At 41.4% G+C, this 12693-nt stretch overlaps 1 protein-coding gene across 4 annotated transcripts in view; it reads left to right on the top strand.

Annotated features, from left to right (window-relative positions):
* Ccar1 (cell division cycle and apoptosis regulator 1) overlaps positions 1 to 2744 on the top strand; it is a 43032-nt gene extending 40288 nt beyond the window's left edge. For all 4 annotated transcript variants that reach the window (XM_028776816.1, XM_028776813.1, XM_028776814.1 and 1 more), the window contains exons 24-25: positions 1215 to 1420; positions 1851 to 2744. In XM_028776816.1, the coding sequence (XP_028632649.1) occupies positions 1215 to 1420; positions 1851 to 1910 (266 nt within the window). In that variant the 3' untranslated portion in view covers positions 1911 to 2744. The remainder of the gene's footprint in view (positions 1 to 1214; positions 1421 to 1850) is intronic.
* Positions 2745 to 12693: the final 9949 nt, after the last annotated feature.

The raw sequence follows: 12693 nt of genomic DNA, 5'->3' as shown, positions 1-12693 counted from the left end.
GATGTTAGAGAGAGAGAGAGAGAGAGAGAGAGAGAGAGAGAGAGAGAGAGAGAGAGAGAGAGAGAGAGAGAGAGAGAGAGAACGCGCTGGATCCCTAGGAGCTGGAGTTACAGAGTGAGTTACAGGCTGCTGCTGTTAGCCATCCCATCGTGTGTGCTAACCGCTCTAGCCCTCAGCAAGAAGAGCATGTCAGTGTGTGCTCCTACTGCTGAGCCATCTGTAAGCCCCTGACTTCATGGCTCATTATTAGTTCTGTTGCTAGTTATAAAATTGCTTAGCTTTTGTGTCAGATTTTGAGACAGGCTCTTTCTGTTTGCCTTCCCTAGTGCTAGAGTTGTATAGGCTTGAGACAAACCACATAGATTTTACGATTTTCTGTTTTCTCTAAGTAGTCACAAACATGGAACCTTGAGCCTGGCACTCAGAGACAGAGGAAGGTGGTTTTCTGTGATTTTGAGAAACTTATTATACATAGCAAGTTCTAGACCAGCCTGACAGCTACCCAGTGAAACTCTGTCACAAAACAAAAAGGAACCTGAAGCTAAAAGCCACACAATCTGAAGCTCTGGATAGTTCGCTTCTTTTCTGTTTCTCTCTTTAGTCAGGGTCTCACTTTGTAGCTTATCCAGTCATGGAACTCACTATGTAGCCCAGGTTGGCCTCAAACTCACAGCAGTCCTTCGTTCTCAGCCTCAGAAGGACTTGATATTACAGGTGTGTGCCAGCGTACCTGGCTTGTGCTGTACTTTATAACTAGTTAAAATAATTTAACTTTTATAAATATTTCACTGAATTTTTGGGATTGTGGGAAGTTGTTTGTTTGTTGCAATATTGAAGCTTGAATCAGTGTAATTTAGGTGAATTGCTGCTGTTCAGCTGTGTTCCTAAGTCTTTATTTGTATTTCAACTTTGAGACATGGCTGAAGTGTGAACATGGTTGTCCACACTGTGCTGGAACTCACTCAGGCAGGTGGGAAGCTGCTGCTTGCTCTGACCTCCTGAGTAGCTGGGATTACAGGCATCATGTCAGCTGCTTTTTATAGTTAACCTACACCGTTTATTACATGTGTGGGTGTGTGTATGTGTATGTATGTGGGCACATACACCTTGGCATACCTGTAGAGGTCAGAGGACAACTTTTGAGAGTGGCTTTTCTCTTTCTGCCATGTGGGAGGAATATGGTATATTTTGAAAAAAAAATTTTTTTTTAACAGATGAAGATGGAAAAACTATATTAAACTTGGAGAATTCTAACAAAAGCCTTTCTGGTGAACTTAGAGAGGTCAAAAAAGACCTTGGTCAATTACAAGAAAACTTGAAGGTTTCAGAAAACATGAATTTGCAATTTGAAAACCAATTGAATAAAACACTCAGAAACTTATCCACAGTTATGGATGATATCCACACTGTCCTAAAAAAGGTGAGATGATGTCTTTTCTGTTTTCATGGTTTATTTAAACTTTAAAATCTATTTCTCACATTTTTAATATAATTTAGTGTTGCAGTCTTTATAGTTTTTCCTAGAAACAGTTAAAATATTCCTAGCATTTCAGCCTTCCAGAAACTATTCAAAAGTAATTCCCAAAGTGACTATTTTCTTTTGAAAATGCATACACTATGTAAATGATTTATGTATATATATTTATTAGACTAAATATTTGACTAGATTTATTGCCTAGTGGCCAAGCCCTAGGTTGATTGTCCCAAACCACTAAAATTGGAGAAGAATTGGGCAGCAACATATTAAAATTAATTGATTGATATTTACCACTCAGTCACTGAGTACTATTTCAAGCTAATTTCAGAGTAATGAGAAACTAATTAAAATGTGCTCTTTTTCTATTTTATAGGATAGTATAAAGAATGAAGACAGAGATCAGAAGTCCAAGGAGAATGGTTCGAGTGTATGATAAAATACATTTCGTGATGAGGAGTGGTGTTAAATAATGTATTATATAAAAAATCATGATGCAGTAATGTTTGAAGGCAATGCATGTTTGATTCTAGTAGTATAAACATATATGTTAGTTCAAATGATGTATAAAGTTTTATGAATGTGAGTCTGCTTTTGAAAATTGCCTGTAATTTCTAGCATTCAAATTATTAAATACTCATTGAGTGAAGAATTTTGCATTGCAAAATCTTTTAGGATGAACTTTGTTATAGTTTTAACCCCAATAAAGTTCATCAGTTTAATTGACAATAATGTAATTACTAAATGTCTTTTATTGAAATATCTAGAAAACATGCTTTTATTTATAGAATTGTTGGTAGTTTTATAGTTCATTTTTTAGTCTCAGTATATCATAAAATAGCATGCTCCTTAATATTTGCAACTTTTTTGAACTAATAGTGTCAGTGTTTAAATGTACTTGTTCATAGACTGGGCCTGGTGGCACATTCCATTAATCCCAAGATTTTGAATTCGAGTCTTGGCTGGACTTCATAATGAGACCTAGTCACAGAAACAATGCAATTAATCCAAAAGATACTGTATCCAAAAACCTACAACTAAGAAAACAATGAGAGCTAGCGCTGTGCTTAAGAGTTCATATAAAGTAGGTACTGTTACTGCACTCAGTAAATTGTTTTACTTGCCCTGAATACTTCTATTTTAATTTTGAGAAGTTAAAAAAAAAAAAAGCAGTGGACATCAAATGTACAGTTTAGTAAGAAGCCAGTAGATTGTCAGTATGATTGATGCCTTAAGTTAAGTCACTAATTAAAAATATTTTTTTAATTAATCTGTGTAGTTCCTTCAGAATCTTGGTGCATGTTTTAAGACTTAAAAAAGTTAGGAAATGCCAGGTGGTGGTGGCACACGCCTTTAATCCCAGCACTTGGGAGGCAGAGGCAGGCGGATTTCTGAGTTCGAGGCCAGCCTGGTCTACAGAATGAGTTCCAGGACAGCCAGAACTACATAGAGAAACCCTGTCTTGATAAAACAAAAAATAAATAAAGTTAGGAAATATGATTTACTGTAAATCGGTGGTTTTTAGCTGGGTAAGTGTATTGTTGAGAGCACATTTGATAATGAAGAGTTTTAAGGTGTTTTCTTGAATGGATGTTGCTTTCATCTAGCTGTTAGAGGCAAAGCATGTTGCTCAGCATCCTACGTTTTTGTAGACGGCCCCAACAGGGGATTGTTTAGGTCTGTATGCCAGCAGTGCACAGCTGTAGACACTGCAGAGGAAGAGAGGGGTAGGTGGGTCGTGTGTATCAGCTTACACAGACTTTACCACGTGTGGTCACACGCATCTTTGATCCCAGCACTTGGAATCCAGAGGCAGTCGACTCCTGTGAGTTGAAGGCCAACCTGGTCTACATAGTGACTACCAGGACAGCCTGGACTATGTAGAGACCCTGTCTTTAAAAAAAAGAAAAAAACAACTAAATTTGTTCAAGATAATTACAGTTTTCTACTTAAAAAGCTAGAAGAATGTGTCACTGTCCTAAAAAGATGTATGTATTTTGTTAAGATTTATTTTATTTTGCTAGAATAATGGTCAAATATTCACTGTAGATGACTATAAGTGCCATGTTAACCTTTTATCTAGGCTAAATAGGTATCCTGCCTCTCAGAAGGGATGCCTTAAAGGACCTCAGATTTTTTCAAACCACTTTTTATTTTAAAATGATGTTTCTTGTTTTCTTGGGGGGGGGTTACTTGTTTAATTTATACTTTATGTGTATAGATAGATGATATGTTTGCATGTATGTCTCTGCAATGCGTAACATACTCATGGTGCCTACAAAGGCCAGAAGTGGGTGTCAGATTCCCTGGAACTGGAGTTACTGGTGGTTATGAGCTGCTATGTGGTACTGGGAATTGAACCCTGCTCCTCTGGAAGAGCAGCAAACTGCTGAGCCACGTCTCTAGTACTCTATTAGGTGTCCCATCTGTTTCTCCTCTCCCCCCACCCCCTCCATTTCTCTGTGTACCCTTGGCTGTCCTGGAACAATCTCTGTAGGCCAGACTGACTTTGAATTTATAGAAATCTGCTCGCCTCTGCCTCCCAGGTACATACCTGGTTCTTGAATCTGTATTTTTATGTAAAAGACTAATGGTAAGGTATGTATTATATATGAAATGTAAAAGTCTATAATCATATGGTAAGGTGTGTATTCTGTGTGGTACTGTTGTGTTTTCTTTGAGACAGAGTCTCCTATAACCCAAGTGTAGTAGTTTATACCTGTAATCTCATCTCCCAGGAGTTGGAAGCCAGAAATTAGAAATTCAGGGCAACTCTGGGCAAATAAGACCCTGTTTTTAAGGGGGGGGCATTAATTTCCTTTAAAAAAAAAATTACAGGATGGACTTTGAAGTGACTCAAGGAGGCCAAGACTGTGTCTGGGGGAAGGCGCTGGAGGGCTGGGAAGTAACCCCGTGGGTAAGAGCACCCACTAGTCTTCAAAAGGACATAGGTTTAATTTCTAGCACTCATGGTACTTATCAGCCATCCGTAACTCCAGTGGACGCTTCTGGCTCACCTTAGGCACTGTGTACATATAGTGCAAAAGACATTCATGTAATTAAAACCTCTACTCAAAAAATCTCAAAAGAAATCTCAAAAAAAAAAAAAAAAAAAAAAGGAAGATACTTGAGAGTTGGCTCAGCAGCTAAGAGCACTTGGTGTTCTTGCAGAGAACCTGGGTTCAGTTCCCAGCACCCACATAGTGGCTTACAGTCCCCCCATAACTCCAGTTCTAGGAGATCTGATGCCTTCTTCTACTCTGGTAAAACACTATGACCAAAGCAACTCAGAAAGAAGAGTTCATTTTCAACTTAAAATTCTAGAGGGATAAGAGTTCATGAGCATCATGGCTCAGAAATGTGGCGGTGTGTGGTGAGCTCAGGTGCTGCCAAGAGCTCACATCCTGAACTACAAGCAGGAAACTGCACTCAAAGCTCACCCTTGAGTGTCATGCTTCTTCAGCAAAGCGTCACCAGCTGGTGTCCAAGTATTCAAATGCCTGAAATTTATGGGGGTGTCTCATTCAAACTACTATAAAAGTTATTTCCATTATCTTATAGAAAGCCCACGGTTGGATGAGGAAGGGTATGAGGGCAGGCTTCTCAATGTAGCTAGGCATAAAATACAGTAGCTTACAACTGTATGCTACTATTCTAAAGGCTGAGGTAGATAGAGTCACACAGTCCAAGAGTAGCCTGGGTTAGAGACTGGCCCTTCATTAGCATGTGTGTGTGGCAGTAGGGGAGGTGCTTAGGTACTTGAGTTCTATTGTAGTCCAAGGTAAGAAAGATCCCTTTTGTTTGTTTTGATGCACTCTGTCTTGCTTAATGGAGAGCTGGTGTTGGAGATTAAATTCAGGGCAAACATCCCTAAAAATACTGTTAAGAACTGTTAAGGATGTGGTTGCACAAGCCTGTGTTCTAGCACTCAGGAGCCAGAGGCAGAGAGGATCGAGAGGGCCAGCAGCCTAGAAGAGAGGGGGCGGGGGAAGGGAGAGGAAAAGAGAGAGACAGAGAGGAGAGAGAGAGAGAGAAACATTTCCTCTGGAATGTTCTATAATATTCAGCATGCTTTTTGATTGGAACCTGCCTTCTAATCAGTGTGTGCTCTAGATCTACTTGGCATTAGAAATGACAGAGCCAGGTGGTGGTGGTAGTGGCTGTGCTGTGTTTCTTTAATCCCAGCATTGAAGGGAAGGGGAGGAACAGAGGCAGGTGGATCTCTGAGTTCAAGGTCAGACTGGTCTACATAGGGAGTTCCAGGACAGCCAGGGCTACACAAAGAAATCATGTCTGGATAAATAAAAACAGACAACAAAAATGGCAAACAGTACCAGGCATAGTGGTATGTGCCTTGTAATCCCAGCTTATAGGAGATTGTGACCAGAAGATGAGAAATTCAAGGCCAATCTGGGCTACCCAAAATCCTGTCTCGGGGAAAAAAGAAAGACTGTTGGGCAACATAGCTCAGAGGTAAGGGCCTCACCAAGCCTTGCCATCCAAGTTCAGTTCCCTACTGCATGGTGAAGAGAACCTATTCCTGCAGTTCCTTCATCCTCTGACCTCCACGTGAACACCAACACATACACACATACGCACAGTATAGTTTTTCAGAACGACTACCGTTGATTTATGAATGTTTATTCAAAGACTGGAATCATCGAGTTTCACTCTTTAAAATTTGAAGCACTCTGAGGATGAGTCTGTTTGAGAGGGCACATGAGTGAAGGCCTAGGTTAAATCCCCAGCATCCAAAGCAAGATGCCTGTTCTGAAGTGCATCCATCGTCCCTTAAGTGCCCAAGAACTGCAGTCTCTAATTATTAGAATGTGTGGTTCTGTGAATGAAGTTGACAACTGACAATAGGAGCTCCCTCGTACAAGGTAGCTGCTTGAGATGTAACCCTGACTGGCCTGATGACTCTACATTTAATAGCTTGGGAAACTGGCCTACCTGATGAGGCCTACTGAGCACTTGAAGTGCGTCCCACAATGCTCAGCTCCACCCTTTTATGTTATTGATAGTTGATTTCAAAATCTAATACCCGAATCTGTAAAGACTATTCATGTATGTGTATGGATGTTTTGCCTGCTTATACATATGTGCACCACATACCCACAGAGACCAGAAGAGGTGTTGGATCCTCTGGAACTGAAGTTAGACAGTTGTAAGCTGCCTTGTACCCACTGGGAATTGAACCTGGATCCTCTGGAAGAGGAAACACATACATTTTAAAAACAAGGTATCTTATGGCTGGAAAGATGGCTCAGCGGTTAAGAGCACTGTCTGTTCTTCTAGAGGACCCAGGTTCAGTTCCCAGCCCCCACATGGTAGCTCAAGACTGTCTGCAGTCAAATCACTAATGTACATAAGATAAAAATATTTTTTTAAAAAAAGGTATCTTAGCTGATTATGGTGGCGTACACTTTTAATCCCAGCACCTGGGAGGCAGAGGCAGGCAGAATTTCATTCTGTTTGACCAAGGTCTGCTTGGACAATGTGAGTTCAGTAGCCAGCCAAAGCTGCCTATCAAGACCCTGTCTCAAGAGGAAGGGGATCTAAGTTTTTTACTTCTCAGGCCCTCCTTACTGTCTTTAAAATACATGGTCTCTCTTTTTTTTTAATTGTTGTATATACACGTTCCTAAATAAACACAATCTGCTCGGTATGCATAATGTTACATATATGTATGTTTTTTAGGACTGGCCATTTTGAGTATTTAAATTCTAACGTGACCTTGCAAATGAGAACTTGTCATGAAATACTGTTTCAAGGGTAATACATTATTGGTTTGTGTGAAATCTGAAACAGAATGATCATGAACTTATCCCCACCACTCAGGAGACTAGGCTGGTGGGTCTCTTAGTTAGACGCCAGCCTGGTCTACAGAGGGACTTTTCCAGGACAGTGAGTGCTAAACAGAGAATCCCTGTCTTGTAACCATGTTCCCACAACCATCAAAAAAAAAAAAAAAAAAAAAGTATCCGTTCTTTGTATCATGTTTATTTTTTGATGCTATCCATGCTGAGCAATGTTTATAATTATAAATTCCCTTTGTATTCCAATATAACTTAAGCTAGTCCATTCAGTTTAAGGTCCTTTGATGTTTCTTTCAATTTCCACTAATTGGGGGGGGGTGTGGAATGCTTTCAAGGAATTATAGTTCACCATACTGTTCAGGTCTCTCTCTGATTAAACACATGAAGGTGAGATAGAGCTGAATTTAGCTTTTTCTGTGCTCTTTCCCCTTGTTTTAAAAATAATCCTCAGATACATTTCTTTTTTTTGGGGGGGGGGTTGGGGGGTTGATTTTTTTCGAGACAGGGTTTCTCTTATAGCCCTGGCTGTCCTGGAACTCACTCTGTAGACCAGGCTGGTCTCGAACTCAGAAATCCGCCTGCCTCTGCCTCCCAAGTGCTGGGATTAAAGGCGTGCGCCACCACCGCCTGGCCAGATACATTTCTCCGTGGCACTAACAGCACCTAATGTCTATACTGTAAAGGCAGCCCTTTGTGGAGCCTGGCTTCCCACTCCTGTTGTTAGATCGTACTGTGTACACTAGCTGTGGTTGGCCTTTCTGTTTCACTTCAATCAGGAAAAGAACAGAATCTACTTCTAACATGTGAGATTAATATTTAATGGCCATTCATTTTGTTTCTTAGATGCATAAAACAACTAAGCCAGGCTACATATACACAAAATAAAAAGCAAACTACCACTTGCTGTTTCTGGCTGTAACATAAATATTTAATTAAAGGAAAACCTACTTTGAACCATCCTTTCTTTACAGGAGACAAAAACCACACTAGCCCAAGCCTCCCCTGTGCCATTTACCAAAGCCATCTGTTATTTTATTCTGAGGCTTTCTAGATGTTTCAAAAAACTTGAGATGTATTCATTCACTTGCCTGACATCAACTGTTCCAGGAGATGAGTGTTTAATCTTGGAGTTGCTATTTCTGAACAAGAGCCAGCTGACCAGTCACTTCAAGAGCTTGTATTTTTGATACAGTGAGCTTCCTCTCTTGCTAGCCATCAGCACTGGACTTACCTCTGTTCCAAGGCTTGGTCAGCTTTAGTCTCAATCACCTGGGACCCCAAGTTTCTATAGATAACTACATTCAGTGCTATTTCAGCAGCATACCATTTCAGTCTACTTATTAACAAATATTTTTAGACAGGGTCTCTGAAGCCCAAGTTGACCCCAAGCATGACCTCTTGCCTCTAATTTTTGAATGCTGAGATTATAATATAGTGTGTAGCCATGAAAGGGCTGGAGAGATGGCACAGCAGTTAAGAGCAGAGGGTGTTGGCTCCAGAGAACCAGGTTTGATTCCCAGCGCTTACATGGCCACACACAACCATCCCTAACTCCAGCTCCAAGGAATCAGATGCCCTTGATTGCCCATGCTGAGCATGCTACCAGGCATGCTCGTAGTGCGAAGGCATACAGAACGCCCTTACATGTAGGACTTGAAAAGGGATGGAGGGCTGTAAGATTGGTTCCCTGGTTAAGCTTTGCACACCTATTGCTCTTACAAAGGACCTAGGTTGAAATGATAGCACCCACATTGATGGCCTACATATGATGTGTATACATACAACCAGGCAAAACACTCCTATCCAGAAAGTCTTTTAAAAAGTGTAGTAGAGACCTAACAGGTCCACGGGCATCTAAAACAGTGCTAAAGTGCTGCATCACTGATGTATTTGTTTCATTTATTTTCTTTGTTTGAGACAGCGGGTCTCTATGTAGCTGTAACAGCCCATGTATTTGCTATGTAGACCAAGCTGTTCTCAAACTCACAGAGATGCTGCCTCTGCCTCCATCTCTCAAATACCAGAATTAAAGACATCTACCACCATGCCTAGCTAAGGTTTTTCCTTTAATAAACATTGAACCAGTTCTCGTTTCCTGGGATACTGTCTTTATTTGCTTGGATAGCATTTATAAAGGTAGCTATCATTTCCTTGGAGGCCCTTAACCTGACCTTATCAAGTCAGATGTGCATTTCTACTACAGTTAGTCAGAGACAGCAGATGCTGTTAATGCACCCATAAGACAGTGACTAAAGACATAAACTGTCACTGCCCTGATAAGGGATAGGAAACTAACAAAGGGTCAGTGTGTGGAGTTCAGCGGTGTAGACTTAGGTGAATAACTTGGCATGCTAAACTATCTCCTCCTCCTGACCTTCCTCCCCCCATTTCTCTTCTGTTTTCTTTGCAGATATGAGCTGAACCAAGATCTCGTATGTGCTAGGCAATGCACATGTTTGTATTTAACGATGCTTGTATTGAGATGAGAACGTCAATCACAGCAGAGTTGACAGTGTGGGCTAGTTGGGTCCAAGCCAGCAATCCCTTTGTTTTGAACTGTTCCTAGCAGTGTTCATGCTATCGTGCCTAGCTAAGAACGCTTCCCACATGCAAAGGGAGTTGTTCAGGAAAAACCTTTCCATGTGAATTACTCTCACCAAATAAACATTATTCCCAAGTGATGCAATACAGGTGCAGGAAGGACTCATATGTTTGCTACCCTCAAAAGCTAAACTCAGATTAGTTGGATGCCATCCTGTTCTACATAGTTGCAAGCCAGCCATGCTGGAGATACTAGAGATGCAACTCAACAGTGAAGGCATTGTTTAGCGTACTCAAAGCCCTACATCCAATCCCCATTATCACCAAGAGTAAACACAGCGTAGGTCTGGGGAGATGGCTCAGTGGTTAAGAGCATTTGCTGCTCTTCCAGAGAACTAGAGTTCAGTTCCCCGTCAGTGCCTATGTCAAACAGGTTGGTTCATGACACTTTGTGACCTCAGCTCCAGGGTATTTAATACCTCTGACCTCCAAGAGCACCATCACTCACAGACACGTGCCTACATGCACACACACATCATTCATAGTTAGGTGTACAGGTGTTGTGCCATTAATTCCTGCATTTGGGAGGCAAAGGCAGGCAGATCAGAGGTCAGGTCCAGCACAGTCTACAAAGCAAGTTCCAGAATACACAGGGCTGCACAGAGAAACCCTGTCTCCAAACAACAAACAAGTGTAAATATAAATACTAAATAAATAAATAAATAAATAAATAAATAAATAAATAAATACATAGAGATCTAAAGCAGACAGCTACATAGTGAGACCCTGTCTTTAAAAAGGAAAGTAAAAACACAGACATAGTTGTGCTGTGCTGACGGGACACTGTGCTGCCTGCCACTTGAGCTAGCAACCACCTCTCTCCTTTCTTGTTCACATGCATCCCAATTGCCTGACATGGTATCTTCATCTGTTGATAAAAATCAGAGATGGCTTGGCAGTTAAGAGCACCGACTGCTCTTCCTGAGATCCTGAGTTCAAGTCCCAGCAACCACATGTGGCTCAAAACCATCTATAATGAGATCCAATGCCTTCTTCTGGTGTGTCTGAAGATAATGACAGTGTACTCACATAAATAGATCTTTAAAAAAACAAAACAGTGGAATGGATGTGGCTCACTGAAGTCCACCATCAAAAGACCTCATGGTGAGAGTCTGGCTTTGCTGAAGCACAGGTAGCAAAAAGCTCCCTGCATCAAGAGCATGAAGAGAGAAATGGGATGAACGCTATACTGTAGTCGTTGAGATTTACTTATGTATGTGTATGTATGTTTGCCTACATTCGGTTATTCACACATCTATACAGGTGGCCAGAAGAGGGCGCCAGAGCCCCTGGAACTAGAATTACAAGCATTTCTGAACCACCTAACATTGGTCCTTTGAATTTGGACATGCCATGATAGAAGCTGCTGGTGTAGTTCATTAGGGAGAGCACCAGGCAGGCACACTCAGGAACTCAAATCCACACCCTGTCTTAGTGCCCTTCCCTACCAGCCTCTCTACCCCTCCCCGTGCTTAAGTCTTGTTATTCTGTGACCCACAGGCTTGTCTGTGTGAACATGGGTGTAGGACTATCAACTGAAGCCTGCAGCTAAGAGCAGTGGCTACACTCTTCCAAAGGACCCGAGTTTGGATCCTAGAACCCAATCAGTTAGCTCAGCACCTGCAACTCCAGTGTCCTTTTCTAGCCTCAGAGGGCAACACAGATATGTGACTAACACTCATACAAACAACCCAGCTCTTAACTGCTGAGCCATTTCTCCAGCCCCATCTTAGTCACTGTTTTATTGCTGTGAAGAGACTGCACAACCAAAGCAACTCTAATGAAAGAAAGCATTTCATTTTCATTAGGGCTGGCTTACAGTTTCAGAGGGGTAGTCTATTATTATCATAGTGGGAGGAGCATGGCAGCACGCAGGAATTGTGCTAAAAAAAAAAAATAGCTGAACGTTACATCCTGATCCTCAAGCAGAAAACTACAGAGAGATTGGGCCTGGCCTAGACTTTTGAAACCTCAAAACCTACCCACAGTGACATACTTCCTCTCAAAAGCCACACCCATTCCAACAAGGCCACACCCCCTAATCCTTATAATCCTTTTCAGCAGTTTTACTTCCTAGTGACTGAGCATCCAAAGACATGTGCCTATGGGGTCTCTTCGTATTCAAACCACCACATCCTTTCAATCTTTTCACAAAAGATTTATTTTAAGTTCTCTGTCCCAGTCTTCAGACACACCAGAAGAGGTTATCAGATCCCATTACAGATGGTTGTGAGCCACCATGTGGTTGCTGGGGATTGAACTCAGGACTTCTGGAAAGAGGGGTCAATGCTCCTAATCACCTTCAATTTTTATTTGATCCACTACAGTAAACTGCCAGATGTGCTGACATAGACCTTTAATCTCAGCACTCAGGAGGCAGAGGCAGGTGGATCTCTATGAGTTCTAGCCCAGCCTGGTCTACATAGTGAGTTTCAGGATAGCCAAGGCTACATAGACTCTGTCTGAAACATAACAAAACAAACACACAGTTTTTATTATACCCTTTCCATCCTATTAAAATAATGCGTATGTAAAATTACTTCCAGTACATTTTCAGTCACTCTAACATGAAATTAGGCTGCTTACAAATGCTGTCTCTCACCTCAAGCAAAAGAAAACTTTTACTTATAAGAAACATTGTTGGGCCGGGCGGTGGTGGCGCACACCTTTAATCACAGCACTTGGGAGGCAGAGGCAGGTGGATTTCTGAGTTCGAGGCCAGCCTGGTCTACAGAGTGAATTCCAGGACAGCCAGGGCTACACAGAGAAACCCTTTCTCAAAAAGCAAAACCAAACCAA

The sequence above is a fragment of the Grammomys surdaster genome, unplaced genomic scaffold (assembly GCF_004785775.1).
Source record: "Grammomys surdaster isolate TR1022 unplaced genomic scaffold, NIH_TR_1.0 273, whole genome shotgun sequence".
NCBI classification, from domain to species: Eukaryota; Metazoa; Chordata; class Mammalia; order Rodentia; family Muridae; genus Grammomys; species Grammomys surdaster.
Note: the sequence above shows the minus strand (reverse complement) of the source record. Positions and strands in the feature narration are given on the sequence as shown.